Source organism: Ammospiza caudacuta, chromosome 7 (assembly GCF_027887145.1).
Source record: "Ammospiza caudacuta isolate bAmmCau1 chromosome 7, bAmmCau1.pri, whole genome shotgun sequence".
Taxonomy (NCBI): Eukaryota; Metazoa; Chordata; class Aves; order Passeriformes; family Passerellidae; genus Ammospiza; species Ammospiza caudacuta.
In genome coordinates this window covers 29118685-29146004 of record NC_080599.1, presented here as the reverse complement: position 1 = coordinate 29146004, position 27320 = coordinate 29118685, and the positions used below count along the sequence as shown (strand labels likewise).

General features: G+C 41.3%; 2 protein-coding genes across 3 annotated transcripts; both read left to right on the top strand.

The window, feature by feature from the left end:
* The first annotated feature begins 2179 nt into the window (after window positions 1-2179).
* LOC131559939 (pancreatic alpha-amylase-like) lies at window positions 2180-6920 on the top strand. The gene is made up of 10 exons (XM_058808517.1): window positions 2180-2350; window positions 2954-3100; window positions 3290-3487; window positions 4743-4973; window positions 5361-5494; window positions 5580-5702; window positions 5814-5913; window positions 6125-6246; window positions 6356-6481; window positions 6731-6920. The coding sequence occupies exons 1-10, from the start codon at window positions 2180-2182 to the stop codon at window positions 6918-6920; spliced, it is 1542 nt and encodes a 513-aa protein (XP_058664500.1).
* Window positions 6921-13166: 6246 nt separating this feature from the next.
* Window positions 13167-26973, top strand: RNPC3 (RNA binding region (RNP1, RRM) containing 3). 2 transcript variants are annotated; one of them, XM_058808997.1, is made up of 15 exons: window positions 13167-13406; window positions 14404-14451; window positions 15555-15673; window positions 16281-16361; window positions 17063-17174; window positions 17639-17707; window positions 18297-18442; window positions 19355-19480; window positions 20201-20337; window positions 21120-21281; window positions 21441-21535; window positions 21615-21673; window positions 22207-22339; window positions 23143-23215; window positions 26754-26973. In XM_058808997.1, the coding sequence occupies exons 1-14, from the start codon at window positions 13167-13169 to the stop codon at window positions 23200-23202; spliced, it is 1587 nt and encodes a 528-aa protein (XP_058664980.1). In that variant the 3' UTR covers window positions 23203-23215; window positions 26754-26973. The 2 variants fall into 2 exon arrangements, with proteins under 2 accessions (XP_058664980.1, XP_058664981.1); XM_058808998.1 differs by having other exon boundaries at window positions 25824-26966.
* The last annotated feature ends 347 nt before the right edge of the window (window positions 26974-27320 follow it).

Sequence of the window (27320 nt, the reverse complement as noted above, 5' to 3'; positions counted from 1 at the left end):
CAGCTGGCTGAGTATTGCTTTGTCTTCTGCAATCAGTAGAGCCTTCTTGTATTAACATTTCTGATAAGAAGATGGAAGAACTGCTGCAAAAAATAAAATGTGTTTGCAGGAGTTCATAGAAATGGCAAATGGTGAAAAATAATTAGGTCACATGAAAGAATGCTGTTCTCTTGAAATCACTTTGAGAAGACCATCAGTACAATGGCGTCATGTGTGGAAGGCTAATGGAGCTCTTGGCTAGGGCCCCCAACAATGTGGATCAAACCACTGCACTTCTAAATATAAAAGTATGGAATGGCTTATGAAAACAGAAAACAGAAATAATGCCTATGCAAATAAATAAGATAATCTATTTTTTAGCAGTAATTGCTAAACAGAAATGTCCTCCTTAATTCCAAATGCTCTTAAAGCACAGAAAAATAAATTTCAAAACTGAAACTAAACCCACCATTCTAATTATGTAGCATTGAAAAACAGAAAGAACTATAAATATAAACCTGAATTAGATATCTCAAATCTCTTCTCAGTAAACTTTCTCCTTTTTGCAAAAGTCTTTACTCAAAGCAGTCCACGTCTAGGCACATAGGGAGAAGAACATAAGAACAGCTTCAAAAATAATGTGACTTTCCCCATATTGTCAGAAAGAGTTATTGCAAAGATGTCTGATCTATATGGATTTGTATAGAAACTAACTACCCTATATGTGCTTACAGCCACAATGCATATAAGAAAAAGAAAACACCAACTTTTCATATAAAAAATGCTGCAGAGTTCCATAAAATAAACCAAAATGGTAACAGTACAGTATCATTGGCAATTAGGAGTCACAGCATCATCTAGTGGTCAGATATGAAAAGGAGAATTCTTGGTGGACTATCCATTGGTTTTGTATTTTTTTCAGACAAAAAAAATTAACACCATAAAGAAAATGACTGCTTATGCAGTTACCTGACATAAAGCCTTCTTTAAATATTAATTTTATCTTTTTGCAAAAAGTCATTTTTACTGAATCAGCAATCATTTTGCAGTCTCAGGTTGTGTGTATGCCTGTGTAGCTTGGGGGGCTGGCCTTGTCTGGGTGCCAGGTGCCCAGCACAGTTCCTCTCTGGCTGCCCTCCTCAGCAGGCAGGGCACAGGAACTGTGGCCAAAGGCTCCTGGGCCCAGACACAGATGGGGAATGCCTGTCTGGGCAAAACAGTGACGTACAAAACCAGCTGGGATCTCATCACCTCTCATTGCCCCCTTCATCCCACAGTTCTACTGTTAAGACATGCTGGCCTTTAACCTTTAACCTGTGATTCTGCCCAGTGAAAATCAGCTTAAGAGAATGAGAAGCAACTGTTTTTCTGGGCTTCTCTAAAAGTTTAGACATAAGTTCAGACATGTTTTTCTCCTGAAGACATATCAGTGCCCATGTTCCAAAGCTCACCATCAAAACCTGAAGGGATGGATGCCGGCTGGCTCCTGCTTCCTTTCAGCAGCATTTCAGTTCTGTGGGTTATCCCTAGAACAGCCAGACAGGGAATTGCCGTCCCTCACACAGGACACAATTTGTGGGGATTGAGGGACATGGACCATGCTATGCAAGCAAACCTCTCTGTTGCATCAGTTTACCAGTATTTATAGGTCTCCAAGTTCTGTCCAGAATTTTCCACTCAGACTCCTTTGCCCCTGTTTCCTTAGTAACACAATCTTCTTGGTTATCAGTCTGTCACCAGCAATGCCCTTGCTACTTTCTTTTGCCAGAGCAGTCAGAGTGTCCAGACAGGATGTCTTCACTTTTGTTCTTGCCTTGAGTTTATCTCATCCAGGACCAAGAGGATGGTGGCACTACCCAGTTCAGCTTCTGCAGCTTTCTGATTGCCACATTTTGGAATACTTTTGATAAAGTATCTTTGTTTATGTGATTGGAAAGAGTGCAGTTCTGGATTTGGGTGCAAGGCTCATGGATCACTCAGTTTAAGATGGCGTACAATCACTGTGAAAAGGTATTTTATCTTCAGCTGTTGGGTTATTCAGGAGAAAAAACAAACCAAAGGAATGATATTGAGCTATCTACCTAAATAATAACTGATAGCATTGATCCATGTGAATTTTGACAGCTGCTACAGGAATTTTGCCATCTTGCAGGCACATAAATAGCTGGTGAAGAGACCACAGCCTTACATTGAAGGCACCATGAAGATCCTTCTCCTCCTCCTCGCAGCTGCAGGGCTTTGCTGGGGGCAGTACAACCCCAACACTGTCCCAAAGAGAACCTCTATAGTGCATCTCTTTGAATGGCGCTGGCAGGACATTGCTGAGGAGTGTGAACGCTACTTAGCTCCTAATGGATTTGGAGGAGTTCAGGTGAGTTGTTTCCTGTGAGTAGCAGGAAAATGGCACTGTAATATTGATTAATAATTTGATTAATAATGCCTGAGTTTGAGACAGTCATCTCTAAGTAACTTTGCTGCTGTGGAGGGAAGGTAGGAAGTACTAAGTACTTTAGAAGCAGCCCTAATCTGCTGGACCCTGTAGGGGTGAATGATGGTGTATGTCTAGCAGATCAGTAACAAAGAGGCATGCTGAAAGGCTTCACCTGAAAGCTAAGGAGAAGGTAAAGCTCTTTACCTTGTTCTAAAGGAAGAATGGAAGCAGTGAGGTTTGGCATTCCTAAGGCAGTCACAGTTACAGGTAAAAATAATTCCTGTGGCTTCAGCCCTTCCTTGCCCATGTCCTGGAAAGCAGGCCCATGCTGGATGTGGGCAACTCACAGGAACAAACCAAAATGCCTTTCTTGCCTGTGTGCAAGACAGACATCTCACTGACCTGAACTTCTGCTGTGGGAGAGAGACTGGGTTGGGTGCTAACTTTCCTCTGAGGGCAGAGGTCCTGAGCGCAGATTTTGCCCTTGAAATGTTGAAGTAAAACCATTTGATTTCTTATCAAAGTACATAATTTCATCTGCAGGTTTCACCTCCAAATGAAAATCTTGTCATTACTAGCCCGAACAGACCCTGGTGGGAAAGATACCAGCCCATTAGCTACAAGATCTGCTCTCGATCAGGAAATGAAGAGCAATTCAAAGACATGGTGAAGAGATGCAACAATGTTGGAGTAAGTGCCTTGAAAATCTGTCTGATATGGCAAGAAGTGCTGTGTCAGCTGAGGGAAGGTGCTGCTTTCCTGAAAAGAGGTGTAAACTGAGGAGAAACTGAAAGGGAAAATAATCCACTGAATAGTGATTAGTGGCTGTCAGTTCACGTTTGCTACAAACACACTGAAATGCACACATTGCTTTTCCAGGTTCGTATCTATGTGGATGCTGTCGTCAACCATATGTGTGGGGCTGCAGGTGGCTCAGGCACACATTCTACCTGTGGAAGCTATTTTAATGCTGGAAACAGAGATTTTCCAGCTGTCCCATACTCTGGCTGGGATTTCAATGATGGCAAATGTCACACTGGAAGTGGAGAAATTGAAAGTTATAATGACATCTATCAGGTAACTTCCCCTGGAAAAGTTTTCAGGTTTTTTTTTTTTTTTTTGACATGTTCTGTTAACTCTACAGTAAAATTAAATGGTGTAGTGCCTCACAAAACCTGTGCTTAGTCACTTGACAAGTGAATGAAGTGGCCATAGGTATGTGTGGCCCAAAATATTCTCAGAACTGAGGAATCCAGAACCTATGTGCAGATGTTTGCTCCAGAAGTGAGCCAGTGTGCTCCGCTCAGAGTGAACTCATTTTTATAGTTTATAAACTCAGCTGATCATGATAAGGGGCCCCCTTGGAAAATTGCCAGCAGTGCAAGGTGGAGCTGTAGTTATGCAACTTACTGGTTTTTGTAGTAAGAATATGTAGCAGTTCTTTCTCAAGCTCTGCCTTCAGCCACTTTGCGGCAATACATTATAATGTTTCTGCACTTACATTGCTTCTTGTAAGGCTTGTCCTTCATGGGTTCAGATGCCTTCTTCTGTAGTAATCTCTAGCAGACATATCTCAAATCCTGGATTATAATAATTTAAAGGTATTTCCAGTACAATGTCCACTCCCAGTTCCTTTGGACTAGAGCATCATGTTTAATGTTGCAGTGAATTCCTCCCCTTGCCCCTGCTCTGGCCTAGACTTAGCCAGACCCTGCAGTCCCTCAGGTGCCAGCCCAGGCCATGGCCAGTGCTGGGATCAGAATGCCCCAGGGTCAGGGGATCAGCAGCACAGGCTGCAGCTGCAGCCCAAGCACAGAGCAGCCGCTGATGAGCCCTCGACTCTAATGCACAGTGAGGCCAGTGAGCCCCACGGCAAGCACAGCAGCCTGTCAATTATTGGCCAAACTGCAGTAACAGCTGTAAATTCCATCTAGCACATTAATCATGCCGTTGTTAATTTGGACCCTTTGAGTCCCATGTTGGGCACCAAAGAGAACTTGTGGTTTAACTCAGCTGGCAGCTAAACACCTCTCAGCCTGAGGAAACTCATGGATTGAGATAAAGACAGTTTAATAGGTGAAGAGAAAGCCACACACATAAACAAAGAAAAACAAGAATTTATTCACCATTCCCATTGGAAGGCAGGTGTCCAGCTGTCTCCAGGACAGTAGGTCTTTATCATGTGCAACAGTCACTTGTGAAGACAAAACCTTTACACCAGATATCACTCCCTCACTTCTTCCCAAACCAATACAACCTCATTAACCACCACCCCACCTCCGCCCCTCCTTTGGTGTAATACACAGAAATCTTTTTTTTTTCTGTTGCACAGGTCCGGGACTGCCGCTTGAGCAGCCTTCTGGATCTGGCCCTGGAGAAGGACTATGTGCGCTCAACGATTGCAGAGTACATGAACCGTCTCATTGACATGGGTGTAGCAGGATTCCGAATTGATGCTGCCAAGCACATGTGGCCTGGGGACATAAGAGCATTTCTTGACAAGCTGCATGATCTAAACACTCAGTGGTTTTCTGAAGGAACTAAACCTTTCATTTATCAGGAGGTAAAGTCCACATTTTCTCCTTTATGTTTGCCTTTGTCTTTTGTATCTCTTTTGCCCCCTCCTTCACAGGAGCAACAATACAACTTCATCCAACTTACCCTAGAAAGAGCTCACAATTTACTTAGAGCAGCCCTGCAGACATAGGCAGTTTTGATTCTTAAAAATGCCTCCACAACAGATTGTCAATCAACTCTACCTTTCCTTTCATCGGTCATGTTTTTACATGTGTCCCTCATGTCTTATTCTGAACTTGTGTTGCTCTACACAGCACAAATACATAATTACTTTCTTCTCAATGTTAAAGCAAGAGCTCCTGTTAAGTTTTGTACACAGCATTGTTGGTCTTTGTGAGACAAGAAGGGATGCAGGTTTTCTTTCTTGTACCAGGTGATTGACTTGGGTGGAGAGCCCATCAAAGGCAGTGAGTACTTTGGAAATGGCCGAGTGACAGAATTCAAGTACGGTGCCAAACTGGGGACAGTGATCCGCAAGTGGAACGGAGAAAAGATGGCCTACTTAAAGTAAGGATGAAGTTGCTGCAATTTATCCAGGATTCATTGGATACACCAGTTGACAGGGTAGCTTCAAGTCTGTGTTTTTGTTTAGGAACTGGGGAGAAGGCTGGGGCTTTGTGCCTTCTGACAGAGCCCTGGTCTTTGTGGATAATCACGACAACCAGAGAGGACACGGGGCTGGTGGAGCTTCTATTCTGACCTTCTGGGATGCCAGGTGAGGGATTGCTCTTGTGTGGGTGATGCTTCTTGCTTTTACTTGTTTGCCTGTGTGTTCTCTGGCAGGTTCCTCCTTTCACATCTCATTCCTTGTTTGTCCACCAAACAGGCTCTATAAAATGGCAGTTGGTTTCATGCTTGCCCATCCATATGGCGTCACACGTGTGATGTCAAGTTTCCGCTGGCCAAGATATTTTGAAAATGGAAAGGTGAGCTGTTGATGCTGAAGATTCATCCATGGGGATTAAGTGTGAGAGCAGGGCCAGGGAAGTAGTCCAGTGCATTTCAGGTTGTCGAGAGATTTCCCTGTCCCAGGCTGGATGCAGCCACTGTAACTTTGATGCTCCCTCTAGCTTTGTTGACCAGAGGGGTGCTCTACATTTTCAGTCAGAAGATATAAACCTGTCTTTTTAATGACAGGACGTCAATGACTGGGTTGGGCCCCCAAGTAACCCAGATGGCTCCACAAAGTCCGTTACAATCAATCCAGACACGACCTGTGGCAACGACTGGGTTTGTGAACATCGCTGGCGTCAGATCAGGTAGGGCACTGGGGAGAAACAAGAAGTAAAAGCAGTTGCTTTTGCTTCCTTCTCCATGTGGCTTTAGAGGTGTTGCAGGTGCAGTGGCAGACATGGCTTGTGTTTTCAGGAACATGGTTATCTTCCGTAACGTGGTGGATGGTGAGCCTTTCTCCAACTGGTGGGACAATGGCAGCAATCAAGTGGCTTTTGGCCGTGGTAATAAAGGCTTCATCATCTTCAACAATGATGACTGGTAAGTCAGTGGCACAAACAGTGTCCCGAGAGAACAATAGCATCCCTCATCAGCAATCCAAATTGAGTTATTTGAGTGCATGCTGGATCCAGAGAGCTAAAATGGGTTTGTAGGTAGGGTGGGATCAGAAACCTTATTCTTAACAACGTCCTTCCAAAAAGGGGAGTAAGATAATGTTCAAAAATCTTACACACCTTTTGAAATACCTGTTTTAAAAACAATGCATAAATCATGTTTATTTTCTCATAGGAATATGAATGTCTATGTGCAAACTGGACTGCCTGCTGGTACCTACTGTGATGTTATTTCTGGACAAAAGGAGAACAACAAATGTACTGGAAAGCAGGTGTTTGTTTCTGGTGATGGAATGGCTAATTTCCAGATTAATACTGATGCTGAAGATCCATTTATTGCAATCCATGTTGATGCCAAGTTATAATTTGGGAGAAACAGACTCCTCTGTTTGATCTGTGTATTACTGTTTCCCCCATATGTTATTCCCTGCTTTTTGAGCATGAGTGACTCTCTATTGAATAATAAATGGCATTCAAATTGAAGAGTAATCAAGTTTTTCCCTTAATGAATTAGATGTAACTTTATCCCCTCATAACTAGTGGCAATGCAGTGATACGGTTTAAGGCAATGCAGCACTCTGGTTCCTGTGTAAAAAAAACACGAGAGGAAAAAAAAAGAATCCAATCCAGGTAAAATGGCTAAGCTGAAGTGCAGGATTTCCAGGGCTGATCCATGCACACCCACTTGTGTCCCAGAGCAGCCACCTTGTGGGCTGTCAGCTATGAGCAGTGCTTACATACAGAGTTTATCCCTTCCTTATGACCAAGCAAGCCTGGGGTCTGGGTCACTGAGGGAAGCTGGGCTGTGCCAATCAGTTATTCCAGCCTGTGGCATCAGTGAAAGCAGCAGGTTTCCTGCTTCACAGTCAGCCTGTGCCTGGACAAAGCAGAGCCTGAGCTCTTGCATGGTTTGCCCCACTGGCTTGAGGCCAGCGAACGCTCCCTGTGCGGGTGCCGAAGGTGCCTGAGAGCACACAATGTATGCAGGCATTGCTTCCACCTTGTGCCACTGGCTGAGGCACGGCAAATTCCTGCCTCTGGTGTGTTAGGCACCCTTAGTCTCTAATATCTCAAAGAAATAAGCAAGCACAGTACAGGTTGGGCAGCCTTCCCAAATCCCTTGTCAGCTGTGAGAAAACGCTGAGATAAAAGCAAGTGTGCCTTAGTCTCTAATATCTCAAAGAAATAAGCAAGCACAGTACAGGTTGGGCAGCCTTCCCAAATCCCTTGTCAGCTGTGAGAAAACGCTGAGATAAAAGCAAGTGTGCAGGCCTTGCTGTGAGGCAGAATCTCTGCTAGGCCAAAAGTGGTGACTGCATCCCATTCCGGAGGGAAAAATGGAAGGAGGTTGTTCCAGTTTTAGGTCAAGGTGCAGTTTTAAGTTTCCTTTCTGTGGTGTTGGTGGTGGATATTGGCTCTCAGCGTGCCCAAGGGCTCCGAGTGTCTGTCAGGGCAGTCAGGGTGTGGGAAGTGTTCCTGGCCCAGCACTGCCCCTCCCATCTGTCTCCCTCCTTGGCTGTGGCCAGCATCTCCTGGATCCATGCACTCAGCCCCTGCACCAATGGAGAGGTGCCAAAGCCCTGGGCACCCATGTGGCAGGGAGTTCATGGCCCTGGCAAACCGGTCATTGCCCAGAGGGGCAGGTCAGGGAGCCCTGGGGCCCCTCTGGAACTGACAGGAGCTGCCTTCAGCCCTGCACTCAGCTCCACCCCTCAGACACTGCGATTCCATCCTCTGCTATTCACACATTGCCCAATCCCAAGTGGAATAATCAGCTCACAGGTCAAATTGCAACTCCACCCCCAAGCCCCAGAGCTTCTGTGGCAAATGACTGAAATGCCACACAGGGATCTGAGGTGTCCATAAACCAACAGGCTGAATATGGAGAGGGTTGTCTGTGCCTGGGAACAGATGTGGATCCACTTCCCAAGGATGTTGGGGTGCAATGAGAGTTTTCCTTAATGCAGGTTCAGGTAGCTCTGCATTTCACGGTGGCATGAAGGAGAACATGGAGAAAAAGAAGTTGTGAGATGCTTTCTTTAGGTGAAAAGAAAGTGAGATGCTTTAGGTGAGATGCTTTCTTTGTGATCCATATGTGGGCCACTGCTTTGAAAGGACCTAAATTGCATTCAGACCTTGGGTTATGTTCCTTTTATATCAGGATTTTGGCACATTGCCTTATAATTTGAGCATAAAGATGATAAAGAAGGCAAGTGTCATCCAGAGCAACACCAGATCTTTCAGATAATTCACTAAACCCAGAGTTACAGTCAACCTTACTGCTGATCTGTACGTTTTCAAAAGAATGTTAGTTCTAGGAAATGTTAATCTTAATTTTTATAATTCCTATTGCTAGTCTTCTATGTGAAGTGATGACACTAAGGCCTTAATTTTTTTATTCCAGTGTTCAATGAAAAATTGAAATTATGTTATGAAATGATCAAATTTAAGGTAAGAGATTTGCTGGGGCATAACAGGATGGCACAACAGATCTGCTGAATTGTAAAATTTTAAAATGTTTTGGCACAATGCAATATTTCATTTTCTGTTAGAAACGATGCTTACTTTCATTGGCCAAACCATGAATTTATCTGTGTAATTATTCTGACACCAGAAATGCATTGTAAATTTAAGCTTATATTCATTTATTTCATCTTTTTTTTTCTATTTATATTTCTTTTTCTCTTCCTCTCTTTTTTTTTCTTTTTTTTTTTTTTCATTCATGAGTCACAGCATCATCTAGTGGTCAAATATGAAAAGGAGAATTTTTGGTGGATTATCCATTGGTTTTGTATTTTATTCAGACAAAAAATTAACAGCATAAAGAAAATGGCTGCTTATGCTCAGGAAAACAGTTACCTGACAAAGCATTCTTTAAATATTAATTTTCTCTTTTTGCAAAAAGTCATTTTTACTGAATCAGCAATCATTTTGCAGTCTGAAGTTGTGTGTATGCCTGTGTAGCTTGGGGGGCTGGCCTTGTCTGGGTGCCAGGTGCCCAGCACAGCTCCTCTCTGGCTGCCCTCCTCAGCAGGCAGGGCACAGGAACTGTGGCCAAAGGCTCCTGGATGGGGAATGTTGTCCTTGGCGAAACAGTGGCAGGTCCACCTTGGGGCCAGCTGGCACCTGAACTTTTGGAAGGGGAAACTTCCAGCACTTCTCACAGAAGCCAGCCCTGTAACCCCTGGCTACCAAAACCCTGCCCCACAAAGCACTGGGTCTGTGCAGTGGATGAAATGCAGCTTGCCCATACCTGGAGCCTCGGTACCACGGACACCATTCTGGCAGGAACAGCCAGGATCCTGCCAGCCTCACTGGGGCCCCTCTGCTGCCTTCTCCCTACAGCATTGTCTTACACCACACTGTTGAGATGAATATGGAGACAATTACTGAACTGCCACCATGAAAATCAGATTTTGCCCAATAGTGTCATTTGTACCTCAAAGCTGCTCTGGTGGTTTTCTTTTTTACCTCAGTAATCAAAACACCTTGGCCTGAGGCTTCCAAAACTCGTAACAAAAATCACCTTGCTAGGCTTGTGTAACTCACAAGAAATTAGGCAGGAAAAGTATCCTTTGGGAAATGAGTCTGAATAACATCTAATTCTGTCTGTAACTCCTATATTTGTTGATCTACAGAGTTGTTATTGCAGCAATGACCTGGTAATATAGGATGCTGGTCTGCAGGCCAGTAAATACTGTATTGCCATTATTAATAAAGAGCCACAGGCTTTCAAAGCCTCAGGACTGAGTGATGTCAGATTGTTTTGCTTGAACTCACATAGGCTTGTGTGGAGCTCTGTCTTAACTTGCTTAGATGTGGCATCAATTTCCCTTATGAGGTGGCTCTGCCAAATTTCATTTACTTTAACCTCTGCCCTGAAAACCAGATTTGATCTAAGCTGTAGTAACAAGTAGTCATTCTGTGGAGAAGGAAATATTTATCACGAATGCAGAAATACAGGCCTAGCATGACAGCAGAGGCCCTGGAGTCAATACTGTGCATGGAGACACACATGCATGCAAACACAAGAGCAGCTTAGAAGCTTTGTAGAAACTGGAGTGCTACACAACATTTGCAACCCACATTTTGATTCTATTCAGGTAAAGTAAAAGCAGAGTCCACTTGGAGAACCACTCAAACAGCCCTGGCTGCATAATCCACAGTTCTGCAAGTCACTGTTTGTATAGTTACAGATCAGACTGTCGTTCTTGCCAACTCAATACATTTTAACTGGAATTTGAATTTTTGTCTTCATGAAGTTACCACACAGTTACAAAAATATTGTCATGTTCAAATGGAGAAAAAAGGGAGGAACAAAATCACTAGAAGGTTAATATGGCATGGAAAAGCTTGCCTATGCAGGCTGTGGAATCTTCACCCTTAGGGCCTTTTGACACCAGCTGGAGAAAGTCCTGAATGATGTGGTTGGATTTCAGTATTGACCTTGCTCTGAGTAGGAACTGGACTTGATGTTGACTGGACTCGAGACTGCTGCAAAAGGATCTTCTTTCCCACCTGAATGAGGCTGTAGTTCTGAGTCACACTGGTACTGCTAAACCACTTGCATTCAATCTCTGTATAAGCAAAGAACTTCTAAGCCATGGATTTCAACACAAAACCATGATGCATTGGTGTTGAAGAACTCTACTGTTCAAAAATCTACAAATTAAACATCTTGGTAAGTAAAAAAGGTAACATATTATTCATACATTTTGACTGTAGATATGATTGAGAGAAAGTTAATTTTTTTTTTTTTTTTTTTTACTTTCTGTGTCTTAGGAAAAGCACATACACATTTTTTATCAGCTTGACTTGCATGTTGCTATGTTAAACCTCTGCTCTAGCGGTGTTCAGCTTCAGCAGCCTGGTCTAACAAGGTAAAGAGACTTTAAAAGAGGTATTTTCTGAGGGGGATTTTGTGCTAGGAGGAACAAGGGGGTTGAAGAGCCATGAGATATTAGTTATTTCAAGTGAAACAATTCTTGTCAATTGTTCAGTGTAACTAAAGAGTACATTGTTTCCTCAGCCTTCTCTAAGCAGAACTGGGAACAGTGTTCCTTAGTTCTGAGGGGAAAACATATTTGAAGTTATTTCATTATTTTACCATCTGGTGAATGATATGCACATTAATAACTGGAATGTACTAGAACACTACAAGGGAAACAGGAAGGTTTGCTTTGCCTACAAGTTTCACAGATCTGCTGTATAAAATATTCTCTGAAGTCATTACCCAGGAGTGAACTACAAGTCAGGCCAATTTAAACAGGATGTGCAGCACAGCCACCACAGGCTTGCATTTACAATTATTATCTTCCCATCTGCTACAACTGCACATTGAGCAGCATACCCCAGAAAATCTTCTGGACTTTATACAAACCACAAGCCACACACAGAACTGGCTGGCTTGGCTGGCCAGCGCTATTTTTGAAGTTTCAACAGCCTCAGAAAAAAACCAGTACTGCTGGTGTTATCAAGAGAGAAACTACACTGCTCTGTTTGCACACTGTGTCAATTATTCCACCTGCTTCCCACTTCATAGATATTTCTTAGCTTATGCTTATGGCAGCAACAAAAATGCAGTAACAAATCCCATAAGAAACTGCTCCCACATTTCTGCTTTTCTCATTGATCCCTTCAGAAGATCCTTTTATACCCAGCTCCTTCCCAAACTGGTTTGGATGAATTTGGATTGTCATCTGATGGAGCTAAGGAGACTGCTGTGCCCACCCACCATGGCCAGGCCTTTGCCCAATCTGTCAGTGCTCAGCCACCAAACGTGCCTGGCCAAGACCTTGCAGGTGCACGCACTGGGCATAGCACCAGGTCCACCATGGCCGCTCAGGAACACTGAAGGGACTTTATGGACTGAAGGCCTTGCTTCTTGTATGGAGAGGTGTGGGAAGCACCCGTCCTATGGACAGGTTCCAAGCAAGTTTTCTCCATGGCTGGCTCCAGCACAGCCCAGCGCAGTGACAGAGCCCGGCTGTCCCTGAGTGCTCCGCTGCTCAGACATGTCAAGTGCTCCAGCAGGGCGGGCACTGCGCCTCTGTGGGACACACAGCCCGTGGCCATAGCGACACAGGCAGGCACGGCTTGTGCCAGCAAGCAACAGCTAATTTAACAGATCGGGGATTTCACTCTCTTGGGATCACAGCCTGTATGCTCCAGAACAAGGCAGGCTTGGGAGCCGCCTGTGTGGCTGCTGTGGTAGGTGACAGCAATCTGTTCATCCTCCCTATTCACGCTGATTATCCCCTCACAAGTTGTAATTATGGGGGTGTTTCCCGTGGCCAGGCATGCCTCAGTACCTCACTGTTCACGGGAGGGAGGCAGGGACAAGTCTCCGCAACTAAAGGCTGAGGAGAGGGCATTTTGACAGCAACACTCCTTAGGACTTAGTGCGAGGGCAAGCTCCTAAGCGTTAAAGTGTTGAAGGGTGAGGGGAGCGGCACCGCGGGCGTCCCCTGGCGGGCTCTGCCAGGAGGAGCCGCTCCCATCTCCGCGCGCGATTCCCGCCACCTCCGCGGGGGGCGCCAGTCTCGCGAGACCTGAAGCGGCGGCCCCGCCTCGGTTCTCGCGAGATTTGCGCCGCCGGTCCCTGCGCGGCGATGGCGGCGCCGGGCGCTGAGGAGCTGCGGGCGGGCGGGCTGGGACCCGCGGGCGGCCCGGGGCTGGGCGCCGTCCCGCCTCACCCCGGCGTCCCGCCGCACCCCGGCGTGTCGCGGCGGCGCGGGCGGACGCTGCTGGTGCGGCACCTGCCCGCCGAGCTGACGCCGGCGGAGAAGGAGGATCTGCTGCAGCACTTCGGGGCCGTGTCTGTGCGGGTCCTGTCGGACCACGGGCGGCTGGTGAGGGCCGGGACCGGGACCGGGGCGGGCCGCGGGCAGCGCTGAGCCTGGAGCCGCGCAGGAGCGGGGGTCCCGCTGCCGGGGAGCCCCGTGGGGCGGGCGGGACAGCGAGGGGACAGCGGGCGGCTCCGGGCTCCATCCCGCCCGCCGCAAGCGCCGTGCCCGCGGCTTTGGCCTCTGGTGCTGCCGGCGAGGCTGGGCTGAGCCGTGCCCAGGGGCCCCTTGGCGCGGGCAGGGATGCAGGCTCACGGCTCTCCTGAAATCTCTGCTTTGCTTTCTCCTTCCCCCAGGTAACGAAAACATTGATGTATTTGTGATAAGTACTCTTCATAGAGAGCCTTGTTTTTTGCAGAACTGCAGATGGATGTCTGCGTATTTTATCAGGGTCATGCTTTATAGGATATCAGATATACTGGCTTTGTTACAATGATTTTGGGTACGGAGTCATGTAGTGGCAACATGGGGTAATAAAGTTTGTTAAAAAAGATTAACTTGGAAAGGTGTATTCTGTGAGGATTTGATTTAATTTAGAAAATGAGGAGGGGGGAAGTTAGAAACCACTCAAACGTTCGGAGCACAATAGTTACAACTTTCGTTGCAGGAAGAGCATTACTTTTAGTAAGAGTTACTTTGATGAAAATGTTTTGTGAGGTGCTCAAATGAGTTTTCTGGTTTAGAAGAGAATTAAATCTCTCTATATGTACTTTTGTGCAGTCTAGAGTGGGTTTTGCTCACTAAAAAATCCCCACTTGTCCTGTATTTGTCAAACTGCTGAGCTCATGTCTTGATTTTGACTGCAGGAGGTACTTTTCCAAAATTCATAAGAAAAAGGGTTTCTAGCCCTTCATGTTTGCCCTGATGGGAATTAGATAACTCCCATCTGGTAACTTTCAAATATGTAAGCTTGGACTAACAAAGTGCTTGTGGCTCAATGTTTTACATGCAATCTCTTACGTTTTTGATTCAAATACATTATAACTTTTTGTTTGTTTTCTAGAAACATACTGCTTTTGCCACCTTTCCCAGTGAAAATGCAGCTGCAAAGGTTTGTATTGAGTTTGTTATTGAATGTTTTAGCAAAGCACTGAATTGCCCGTGCTCTAAGTAGTTTACACATCATTTGGTACTTAGAGCTAGGAAGAAACAAAGCAACAGGATGTAGTATGAGAGTTCTGTTTCAGCACAGGTTTGCTCGCAGGACTTGATAAAATTCTTGATTATTTCTGTGTTTCCTAGAGTCCTAGGAAAGGTGGATTGAAAGGGGTTTGTGGAAGTTATCTGATCCAGCCTGGCAAAGTTAGAGAAGCTGAGACTGATCAGGGCACTGTTTAGGATGTGTGTGCATTTATATATAAACTATAAACCAAGCAGAGTTTCCTTGTCTCCTGTGTAATTGTGTTTGCCATAAAAATCAGCCCTAGGGATTCTCTCAATCCAAGTCTGCCTTGAATGCCCAGCTTTGATAAGAAAACTTCTGTAAGAATAGGAGATATGTATGCCAAAAAGGTTATGCTAATAATGCTTTTTAAATACTAGTCTGGTTAAAAAGCTGTGCCAGAACTCCCCCCTTATACCTTGGGTTTGGGGTTTTTTTTTTGCATTGCTTCTATTTCTTTTAGGCCACACTTTATAGGACTAAAAAAGTGAAAGAATGTGTGAGGTGAACAGTGGTGAATTGGGTGCCAGTTGTTAGCAGCCTGCTGGGCTCTGGACTTGAGGAATACTGGATCTTCCTAGAGCCACTGTGAAGATCTTGATATTAGAGTCCCTAGCTGCTACTGACAGAGTTTAGCATGTTGGTACTTCAGGAGCAAAAGGCTGGTTCTTTGAAATTCCAGCAATTTATTAGGCTGTGTGCAAAGTCTGATTGTTAGGGCTGCTGCTGTGTTCAGGTGACCAAGCTGTGCCGTGGTTCTGGCTGTGCCTGGTCCCTTTCCTTCCTGCCAGCAGGAAATGCTGCTGAAAGCAGAGCTGGGAAGACACAAACAGTGCAGAGCTCTCGTGTCCACAGTAGCACAGACTTAGCTTAAAGCACTTGGGCCTGCATCCTATGGCCAGTGTACCACTCAAAGGAAAAACAATTATGCTCTAAAACAATTCTCATGGTTGTCCTCTTCCCTTTCTCTTCTCCTCTGTAATTACTTGAAGGCTTTATCCAGACTGCATCAGCTGAAACTTTTGGGTCACACCTTAGTTGTTGAATTTGCAAAGGAGCAAGAGAGTGCCCAGGTACTTAGCCAGCCTTCTGCCTCAGACAAGTGCAAAAGGTATGTGCAGAGTAATTTCCTCGTTATCTTAGTGGTCCGGGAAAGGATTCTGGATTCATGATACTTAGGTAATACTTGTAACCCAAGGATAAACTGTAACCACTTGGAAGTCCTAACAGGTTCCCATCTATAGGACAGTGACTGTGTCATTTGCACCTGTGAAATGTGCAAATAAGTGATAAAAGCTATGTGACAGTGCTTAATTAAAAATACTGTAGTAGAGTTTTCAGGTTATTTATCCCACTTTCTGAATATGAACAAATCAATAATTTAATACCTTTGAATTTATGTTCTCTGAAGAGAGTGCGTGATAAATAATTTCAGTTCTTTTCCTTTGAGTGGATTTAACTCAGGAGTGTTTGAATATAGGGAATCTTATTTAAATCTGCATAAGTATTTATTTTAGAAGACTCACTACTGTAATTATCCTCATGTATTGATTATGAAGAATTGGTAACAGCTGTAGTAATGCAATTGGTAAAAGATGTTAAAAATACCTGTGATAATTTATTTTTTATATTTATTAATAGATTATGCATATTTTATATATTACATAAGGCATACCTAATTTTTGCACTGTTTTAATTAAGACTAAATTAATTTTCAGTTTAGAAGAACCAGTGAAAGAAGAAGAGAAGATAGAACCAAACTGTGTTAAAATAGAGAATGGAATTGCACCCAACCATGGGTTAGTGTCGGGGTTTTATTTGTCTTAATTAATTTATTCTGTTGCAGATTATTTTGCAATGTGTTACATCATGTTGAACAAGATGCTCAGAACAATAACTCCTATGCTGCTGTTCCTCAGGCATGTAGGAGTTGTCATAAAGATGGAGTTTCAGTTCCTCAAGTTTAGAATCCTCACATCTGCATAGTGACTGGTGCTTTGAGCTTGTGGATTGCAGAACAGCCTTCTAACACTGCACATTGCTTTCTTGGGGGGTTGGAGGGCTGGCATTCCCCCAGTGTTAACAGCAGAATATCACTGACTTTTTTCCTGATGTTTCTTCCTTCTCCACCTCCCATTTTCATTTTAGCATACAGGAAGTAGTAATTTTTTTGAAGCTAATGCAGCCCTTTGAGCATTGAGTTTCTGATATTTGTACAGGCTGCTATTCTGTGCTTTTGGGTTGGACATGCTGATTGTTTCTGTTTGCTTTAAGCTCCTGCATGGCTTGATATTTTCAGTATTTCCAAGCCCAGTAAATCTGTCATGCATTGGGGACTACTCCATGATGTTAAAGGCATTCTAAGTGGCCCAAAACTGTTCTGGGGAAATAAAAATATTTCAGTGTTACTTCAGATGTAATCAATAGTTAAGCCTCTAGTAACCACTGTTAAGTGGGAGTACTGGTAAGGTGTCTAATTTTCAATCATTTTTTTCCTCAGCCTCACCTTTCCCATCAATTCTTGCCTCAAATATTTGTATCCACCACCTTCAAGTGCAATTCTAGCAAATATAGCAAATGCCTTGGCAAGTGTGCCCAAATTTTATGTCCAGGTAAGTAAAAAATGGGGGGAAAAGTATAAAATTAAAGACATTTAATTTTTCCTCTTTTAATTATGCACAGAAGTAATTATTTTTGTCATCATAACTACTAACTTGGATTTTCTGTGATAGTGTTAACCAATCTTAGTTTTTTACTGTGCTGAGGTAATGAGATTTTATTAACCTGAGATAGATTGACACTGAATTCATAACTGCATATGCACTTCCTAATTAGATGTGACTTGAGTACCTGGAATTTCATTCTGAGAGGATGCTGTGTGTTTTTTATTAGCCTTGTTAGGGTGTTGCTTATATTGACTATTGGTGTTGGATCTCAAGTGCGAGTTTTACATTGTTCATGAACATTAAAACTGTGCTGATTTTCACCTGCCAGGAGTGATTGGCTGTTTTACCTAGCAAGGAACTGTTATCACTTACTTATTCAAAGGAAACCTACTTATTTTGACTCATTTCAGGTACTCCATCTGATGAATAAAATGAATCTTCCTCCACCTTTTGGACCAATCACTGCTCGCCCTCCCATGGTAACATTTGAAATATGTTTTCAGTACTGTAGGAATGATTCACAATTTAAAATGTTAGCAGCATAGTAGGAGATGTGAATTTCTAGAGGATTGCAAATCCTGCTGCATTTTGCTGAGTACATGTTGGTCTTCTAAAGCAATTCTTTGGACTATACTTAGAACAAAGAAATAGTCATCTATGGTAGCATCACTGGAGTGTTTCAAACTGCTGCTTCAGTGTTGAAACTGAGATGCCTTTGGAGCCTAAGCCTTCACCCATATGCTTGGACTGTATTCTTCTCAGGAAAGTCCTTGAAGCTGAGTGCAAAGTGAAAATCCAAGGCCATGGTTGCTGTATTTTTTTCTTATCTAAACTTAAAATAATTAAACCATTCACTGTTATGCTTCAGAAAGCAGATTTTTTTGCTTGTGGAAAGTTTTTCATTAGTAATGTAGTTTACCTAAATGCTATCTCGATCCCTGTAAGCATATTTGGAGGAAATACTTGTTAAATTATCATTAATTGATTGTTGTTATTAAGAAAACAAGACATGTTCAGGTTTTTTCCTTCAAGAAGTTTAAGTTTTTGCAACTTCTTCCCCATAATTAGTATGAAGAGTATTTGCCAGTGCCTGTGCCACCTCCCCCAATCCCACCTCTGCCTCCTGAAGAGCCTCCTTTGCCTGAAGAAGAAGAAGGACTTTCTAGTGGGGATGAATCAGAATATGAAAGTGATAATGATGAGGAAAAGGAGAGGTATGCATTTTGCAGTCATGTGCAAGGTTTTGGGCTTGCTGAAAGGGGTGGTTTTACTTTTCCAGCTTTGAGTTCAGCAAGTGGTAATGTTTGCAGTATGTAGATGTAGCAGCTTGTAGAGAGTGTGTAGCAATCTTTCCAGATGTTTAGAGAACCCTCAGAATGCAGAAGAACAGTGCAGGTTTAAATGCAGTAAGAAAAGGAGAGTGGCCTATTGCTGTGCAAGTTTTCATTTGTTTCCATGTCCAAAAAAAACCAACTAAACAAAAACTCAGCTTGAAGAGCGCAGATGTAAGGAAGCAGAAATTTTATTATCTGAAGTCTTCATTGTTCCACATCTTTCTAAATTGACTCCTCAGCCTGAATTGTATGTGCACACCAACTTCCAGAACATTCTTTGTACATCAGCAGGTATGCTAGGGGTGATAATATTTGTGCTGAGGATTCTCTTGCAGTTTTGGGACTGAATTGCATCATAGCTGTATTTTTTTTAATCTTTAAACTAACTCTAAATTAAAAAGCAGCTTTTTCCTTTACTGTCTAAACTGAGAAGTAAATCAGAAAGTACCTATGCTGTATTTGGAAAAAGCCACCCCTGTTGAGTGTTAGAAAATCAGGTTCAGCCTGGGCCATCACAGCTTCAGTGTCCCAGTAAGGAGCATGCTTGGGGAAGGAAGGGCATCACTGACATGTTAGGATTTTGGTCAGTCCTTAAGTGCTCTGTGTATATTGATTTGCTGTGTGTTACAGCTTCAGTTTTAAGGTAGTTAGTTTTACAATTATATTCTGAAAAGTTCTATATCAAGGGCTTTAAGGAAAGGGGAAGGGTTTTTAAAATTAGTACTTTCAATGAACTGTAAACCTCTTTGTTTTATTTTTGTTTGGTTTTGGTTTTCTTTTTGTTTAAAATAGAATGACAAAGTTGATGGAATTAGCAACCCTTCAGCCTAAAAGACCAATAAACACAAAGAAGCGTGGTGTTAGAAAAAAGCAAAGAATTAAGGACATGTTGAATGTTCCTGTGTGTACCTCCCACAGGTTTGTGGTTTTTGCACTTATCCTATTGGTTTTATTGCCCTAAAAATCAGATTTTCTTCTAGTTTGAACTAAAGTCTGCTCAACAACTTTAAAGTGTGCCTGATTCAAGCTCTGCTTCTCTTCCTGTCAAACTAATAGAAATTCCTTTTCCTAAAAAGATAACTGGTTTTGCATCACAGCTGTGACCAAAGCAATTTGGATTTATTGCTTGATCTGCTTCTTAAAACAGTGACACTGGAAGAATAGAAACTGGCTTGCTTTAAAATGAGTTTGGGTCTTAGAACTGCAGTTCTACGCCACAGTAGACAGCAGTGCAGTATTTCTGTGTTGTGATAAATGATTGTGAATGCATTTTTACTAATGGCTGCCTGCTTCCTCCAAATGATTTGCTACATTTTTTTAAAGTGTGATATATTTTATATACTAGCTGAGAGCAGCAGCAAGGCTGCTTATTTTTCATGCTGAAGTTACTGATGAAGGTTTTAATAAATGCCTGTGTGTATTGTACCATGGTACATGATGGTTGGTTTTGCTCCCACTGCCAGACATACCTTCTGTGTCTGCAGTGTTGTAATCACCTGAAATTCTGTTGGGTGAAATGGAGAACATGTGTTTGTGGTAAACTACTGCATAAAATCTAACTGGAAGAAATCTTGTGTTTGAGCATGCATTCATTGGTGTCTGAGTCTTTAATTCATGTGTTGTTATTTTTTTAAATAGTAACTCGCACCCTACACTGTCACCTTCAGATGTCTTTGAGCAGCTGCAGCATGTAGGTCATAAAAAAATAGAGTTTCATATTAGTACTGAGATCCCAGCTGTTCTTCAGACAAACCAAGAAAAAGAAGAAAAAAATGGTAAGAGAGTTTGTACCTCATATGTGTTTAATGTTCAAGTCATGTGGCTTCAGTATATAAAGGGTGCTGAAATTTACACCAGGAAATTCTTTTCCCTTACTGTATTGGAGCTTTCAGCACCAAGTTGCATCATAGTATTTGCTGTTTTTCCCATTTTACAAGCTTTGAAAAGGATCCAGAGGATTTTAAAGGACTCTCCTATGTGCTCTGTGGTTTATGGTGAATTGCACTGTCTTTTAAATGATAGGATGCAAATGTTACAAATTTTCAGTATTTTATGGTGTAAATTAATATATCAGGCTAGTTTCAGATTTTCCTTTTCCAGCTCTTAGAGAACAGCATCTGAGTGACTGACAGCCCTTTTTTCTCTGGTGCACTGATTATCTGCCATAAAAATGCTGGGTGGGCACTGATAACAATGAGGTGTGATGGCTTTTTAGAGAGTTATGGTCAATCTGTAGTTCTTGGTACTTTACAGTAATATCCAGTTTCCTTAAGGGAAAATAGTGAAATGGATACAGAACTGAACAGCAAGGCAAGGTTTATGCTAACTGATGTGTGCCATGGCCTTTATTTTCTACTACATGGGGTTTTATAGGACTGTACAGAGCAGGTGCTTTTGTCAAGCAGGGATTAAGACTCTTTTTTAAGGGTGTGTTCAAATTGCCTTGCAAAGTCTGCTCTATTATCATGTTGCTGGAAGGAGTGTGGTTTTCTTGCTGGCTCTCGATCTTGGTGTGAATAAAGGTACAAACCACTTACATGATTTGTTGAAATTTCAGACCTTTATGCAACCACGGAAGAAATCAATAATACAGGCTTTGGAAGGATTTTCCCAGCTCCTAGCTCAAATGATAAAATGGAAACTGAAGAGGAAGATGATGAAATACCATCAGAATTTATATCTAGAAAGGATCTAGAAAAAAACAGACTTTCTAGAGAAGGTATAACTGTGAGAATCGATTATCTAGTAACAGCATCTTGATTTGTTGCAACAAATAGCTTAAATAAGTGTTTGTTTTTTTTATAGTGAATTATTTTATATTGAGCAAATGTGCAAAAGTAAATTAACTAAAGTATGGTTCATTTTTTTTGTCTTCAAGAAATGGAAAAATATTCTGTTTTCAAAAACTATGAGCCAGGTGATCCAAATTGCAGGATATATGTGAAGAATTTAGCTAAACAAGTTCAAGAAAAGGTAAGTAAACATGCAAATTAAATATCTATCAAAAGTGCTTTTTCTGAGCATTCATCTTACACCTACACTTTAATTTCAGGATCTTAAGTTCATTTTTGGAAGATATGTTGACTTCCAGTCAGAGGTGGAACGCAATATGTGAGTTGATTTCATACTTGGTTAGAATTAAGCCTTTTATATTAACTCCTATGTCACTTCTGAAAGCTGGGATTTTAACAATAGCCATATTCACATTTTCTGTGTTTCTGCATTAACAAAAATGTGTTAGACCTAAAAATCTTCATTTATGAAGGTTAAGAAATGAAATTATTTTATGATGAGTGACTGAAGACCCTATTATTTTGCCTTTATGATTTTATTCCCAGATTTGCTTTTCTTGGCTGTGTGACACAGAATGAACTGTGTAGGTGATTGTGTCTATCTGATCACTTTGCATATGTCCTATTTAGTAGTACTGCACATCAATTTGCCATCCTGCAGTTTAGTAAATTGCCTTTTAGTAAATGGTTTCCCCAACAAAATGGTCTCCAAGGACATCACGCTTCTTTGTAGGCTTTCCTTCTGTTTCTGTTCTTTCTCCCACCTGGAGCATGAGAATTGTGCATTTGTACTGTGAAATCTGCAAGGTTTGTTAAACATGAATAATTCCCAGTTGTGGTCTGTGCCCCTAGGTTTGATATCCGTGTGATGAAAGAGGGCCGGATGAAGGGACAGGCTTTCATTGGACTGCCCAATGAGAAGGCAGCTGCTAAGGCGCTAAAAGAAGTTAATGGCTATGTCTTATTTGAAAAACCCATGGTGGTTGTATCCTTTTCTTCAAGGATTTACATTATATTCTTTGTCGTCTCTGCCAAGGTTTGTTGTCACAGTGTTCCGCAAAATAAAAAATGCCTTAACAAAACAGCATAACACAGTGCACTATTTATGGTGGCTGAAAAAAACAGGGGGCAACTCTTGTGAAATAGGACAGTAAAAGTGATTTAAGAACAGAATTCACTGGTCTTACATCTTTGATCCTGCAAAGACAATACAGAAGATAATTTGGCTTGCATGGCCACTGTATTTAAATTAAATACAAGGGTTTTGACTTGGTTAGGTGTATGTTTACAGAATCATGATCATAAGAAATGCTCCTGTAAGAGTAAGTGGTTCTAGATGGGTTTTTTCAGCTGGAACTGTCTCCTTTTGATTGCATAGCACTGGTTTTTTGTGTGAATGTTCTTTCTTATTTTTCACTCAAACATTTCATAGTTTTTTTCTTTATACTCACATTTACCCCAGCATCTGCTGCTTTTACTGTTTTTCCTGATACATCAAAGTTAAGAATTAACATGCTGGGTTGGAAGTTTGTAAATATCAAACATTTATCCTTGTTTGCATCTAACCCATTCCCAGTTAGTCCTCCTTATAGTCTCTCTAATAACTCCTGTACTGTGTATCAGTGAGGTCCTAATCTTAGACTAATAGACACTGTTATAATACTTCATACTGTATTGATTCACAGATAAAGGTCACTTTCTAGACACTAATTTGCAGGAGTAATCTTTTTGGTCTTTCTTAATTGACTTCTACTTACCAGACACTTGTAGTCCTTAATAGAAGCTCAGCAATTTGCTCGTTCAGCTAGACCAAAACAGGATGCCAACGAAGGGAAAAGAAAAAAGTAAAACCCTGCACAAGGTATGGACTCTCTGCCTGAAAGTGAAAACAAAGGATTGGGCTGGGGTTTTTGTTAGTGTTTGTTTGGTTTTATTTACTCTCTCTTTAATAGCTTCTTCAGGAATATTGATGATGGAGAGGAAATGTTCCATACAAATTAATTTTCTTAAATGTGTGCTTATATCAGAAAAACTGAGTGCAAGATATATATAGTTAGTGTAAATTTATAACTTTCCTTTTTCCTGTGTCAGAAAACTCAGATGCAAATATTTTCCTAATTCTGATATTGTAGGGCACTTGTCAGTTCCTTACCTTGCAAAGATAAGGAGAATAATTTTGTGGAATTGGACCACTTATCTTTTAGTAATCCACCAGGGTTTTACTGTTGAAAAGTATTGCCTCCTACCTCCTCCTTTTCTATTCCTGCTGTTGTAGTGGGATTCTGAAGAGCTGGTTCTAACAATAAACTTCTACTGGCTGTAAAGAATCTTTTCTAACTTCAGAAAATGAGTTCTTAGTGCTGTTGCAGTAACCTTTAACCTTGTCTGAATTAGGGAAGGATATTCTGTTGGAAAGTGCTGCTTAATGTTGCATTGATGAAGGCTTCCTTTGTTGTGGAATATGTAGGTCCTGATTTTTGGCATTATTTAAATGTAATGAGACAGTACCTTCTAGCAGAGAGTTGCTATTTAACTTTTATTTCTTATCATGTAGCTTTACTTCACTGCTCCCTACTCTGGGTATTTCATTTATGTGGGAGTAAGTCAAGCCAAATCAGCTCTAATTTACCTGAGTGGTTTCATGGCCTGCAAACATTTGCATAGTGAACTCAAAAATGACCATGTGCAGTAACTGGTGCAAGAATAAAAAGCATTTATTTCTCAGTCTGCAACCTCTGATACATGAGTTAGCTCCAATTTAAAGGGCACTGACCTTAATTTCTGGTTACAGTTGAGATCACTCTGGTTATGCCTCTGCTTAAAACAAAATTAATTGACATCTTACCCTGAGTGCTTAGGAAACATTCCTTAAACCATGGTCTGTTTTTAATCTGGAGCTTGATTCTTGTTACTCAGGATGTGAACATTTGCTTTGATTTTTACAAATTGGCTGTAAAGCCCACAATGTGATTATTGTGATGGTAGTATTTCTATTTTTATCATCTACTCTAATTGTAGGTTCTTCATTCCATCCATTGTCTAAGGATTTTTAAACTCAGATTTAGGCTTGTTTTTCTCTCTTTGGTCTTACTTCCTATTTTGTGTTATTTTTTGTAGTTTGCAAAGTCTGTATTTTGTCAGATTAAAGATCACTTTTTTATAGGCCCTCTGTACTGGTCATTGAAAAGAGCCTTGGCTAAAGTGTTCTATTAGGATCATGTATTTATGGGACTATTTCAGTCTTGTTTGTCACTCCTTTCTTGTTAGAAAAAACTTTCTATTTATCTAATAAGATTACTAAGGTGTCTTATATTAAAAAAAAATTGAAGCATTTTAGCTATTGGAGAAAACCCAATAGATGAAGTCAGCACTTTTATTTTTTTAGGAATTCCCCTTTTTTTCAACTCATCTTGTACATTAATTCTGAATTCATTAAACATGCTAAATACTTGAATTGCATAAAGAAAATAACAAAGTGCTTATTTGTTGTTATTCTGATGGTCAACTCAGAAGCTTTTTCTAGAGAGAGCAAACCATTCTGAGGCAAGATTTAATTGTGCACCTGAAAGTCTTCCACGAGTTACCACCTTAGAGGTGTCCCTGGTGTTCTGTCCATGGGCAGAACTTCTCTTACCTTGACTGTTCGTTTAAATCATATCAATGTGCCAAGGAGTTACACAGGTTTTTAAGGATCCATGAGGTTTCATTAAAAATACTTGTTGCATTTCCCAAGTAATGATTAAGCTGACCCCTATTTCTGCATGATTGTTTTTCTGTTCCTGCTGGAATATTCGGATAGATGCTGATTTATGAAGTAAAATTCCGTGATAAAAACTTGAGTCTGCTTGAGTCTAGGGTTCTTTTTCTGTTGTTGGGTGGGTTTTGTTGTTTTTTTATTTTGGGTTTTTTTAGTTTGTTTTTTTTCTACAAAGGCTTTATCCTTTTTTTTTTTTTGACAAAACAATACATCTGGTTTATAAAATATTGCAGAAATTGCTGGCTGAAGTGTCTCTTTATTGACGGACTGGCAAAAAGTTCACCTAAAGTGACTTTTTCCTGTAGCTAAAATACAACTGTTTGGGAGAAAAGTTATGTGGAAGAAACTGATGTTGAGAGGTCTCCAGCTTCTTCATAAGGAAAAAGTGGTTTGAAAGCTGGCATTAGAGGGAAACATGATTGGGTTTTGGATCTGATGGAAATAAAGTGAGTCTGTAAAATGGCAAAGACTTGAAGGAGATGGAAGAATCTGCTGGTCTTAATAGTTCAAGTTATCAAAAAATGTATTTTCTTTTGAATATGAAGTTTAGTGTTGATGGATTCATCAGTCCTCATTAAGTCTCACAAGGGGTTAGAATTGTTTTTTATCAAAGAGGCATATTTGCTTTTTTTTTGGTAGGTAGCATAAAGTTATGTGTGTGCAATACTGAGAATCAAGTAAAATTAAACTACATTCTGCTGTTCTTCTTTAGAAACATTCCTGCGTAAATACTGCAATAATACTGTCATGCAGAGTGTATCCTTTCTTGTTGTATCCTTTTTTGTGCAAAGTTTCCTGTAGCACTCAACTGCATCTTAGGTTTCCATAATAGAGTAGGTGTGGGGAGGAGTTAACACATTTTAAGCTTGAGCTAATCTAATAATTTTAAAAAACAAATTTTTTCGGTGGGGGGGAAAGAAACCAAAGAGTTGTCTGTGTTGTGTGAGTAGACACAATGAAGGTTCTTAGTCTTAAAAGGTGGCCTTCACCTTTTTCCTCAGGTACCCTAGTAATTTGTGGTCTTATTCCTTAGTGGAGCAGTTCTAGCCCATACCAGCTGATCTGTGTGAAGCTGTGCTGAGCTCACACTTGTGACCAAGCCACCTTGTTTTACTTTAAAAACCTATTAATATAATAATATGTTGGCTAAAATAGATTGTAGAGCAGTTTTAATATTAAGGGGTTGACCAGTATTTTAGGTCATTTGATGATTACTGGTGTCCTGGTACATGAGAAGCAATCTGGATTTGATTTAGTTAATACATTCCTTACTTTCTCTTTTTAGAATAAAGAAGAAAATTAACAATATCTGGCATTTAAGTATTTGGAGCTGGACTAATAATCAACTATTAATCACTGCTACCTTTTTGTTGGTTGTTTCGGGTTTTTTTACATTGCTGTCTGCACTGAGGTAGTGTTGTTGCTGGTGACCTACATGTTTCCTATGGGTTTCATACTACATCACTGTTTAACATTCTATAATATAAAATTAATACAGTCTGCATTTATTAAGATGTATTTTTCACAGACATTAAGCACTTTTTAAAACACTAAGCATCTTTCAATTTAGTTGTCAAAAGCCAGTATAACACTGCTTTTTTTTGGTAGTTCTTACTTTTAACATGCCTTTGTGATGTTCCAGGTCCCTTTTGTGTTCCTTCTCTTTCAAGTATTTCTGAGCTGGGGAAGAAGCAGTGTGATCATCAGGACTCTTGAACTGTGCGTAGTTGCATTTCTAAAGTATTTAAGGCAGAGAATAAATTTTCCTGTCTTAAGGATTCCACATATCTTTAAATATCACAAGACTTACTACATCATAAATGTATGTTAGATTGCTTGTGAGATCTAATAAATTATTTCCGTTCTCTTCATTTTGCTGCCTTCTCTTTGTTTTGACTTTTGTTCTTGGGGTTTTGGGCAGGACAGGTTTTCTTGTTTTGGAGACCAAGCAGAAGGATGGGTGCAGGATGGGCCTGAATTTGTACTGTGAAACTGGGCACTGTTCTTCCTCAGTAATCACCTTGCATTGTTCATCTGCAACTTGAAAACTGTCAGTGGTGAGGCTGAAGTCATTAAAACCAGAGTAGCAGTTAAAGCTGATATAGATGTGGTCCTTAGCCTGTTGAGGGTGATAACAGTAGTCACATAGGATTTGCTGCATACTGGGCTGGTTAGCAGAACTGTCTAAAACCATGTGGGAAATACTGCA

What these genes read in the sequence shown, in the direction of transcription:
- RNPC3 (XM_058808997.1), top strand. Translation starts at nt 13,167, where the DNA reads ATGGCGGCGCCGGGCGCTGAGGAGCTGCGGGCGGGCGGGCTGGGACCC. An exon ending in CCTGTGTGTACCTCCCACAG is followed by an intron (nt 19,481 to 20,200) that starts GTTTGTGGTTTT and finishes TTTTTTAAATAG; the next exon opens with TAACTCGCACCCTACACTGT. An exon ending in AAACAGACTTTCTAGAGAAG is followed by an intron (nt 21,282 to 21,440) that starts GTATAACTGTGA and finishes TTTGTCTTCAAG; the next exon opens with AAATGGAAAAATATTCTGTT.
- LOC131559939 (XM_058808517.1), top strand. Translation starts at nt 2,180, where the DNA reads ATGAAGATCCTTCTCCTCCTCCTCGCAGCTGCAGGGCTTTGCTGGGGG. An exon ending in AACCTTTCATTTATCAGGAG is followed by an intron (nt 4,974 to 5,360) that starts GTAAAGTCCACA and finishes TTCTTGTACCAG; the next exon opens with GTGATTGACTTGGGTGGAGA. An exon ending in GAAAAGATGGCCTACTTAAA is followed by an intron (nt 5,495 to 5,579) that starts GTAAGGATGAAG and finishes GTTTTTGTTTAG; the next exon opens with GAACTGGGGAGAAGGCTGGG.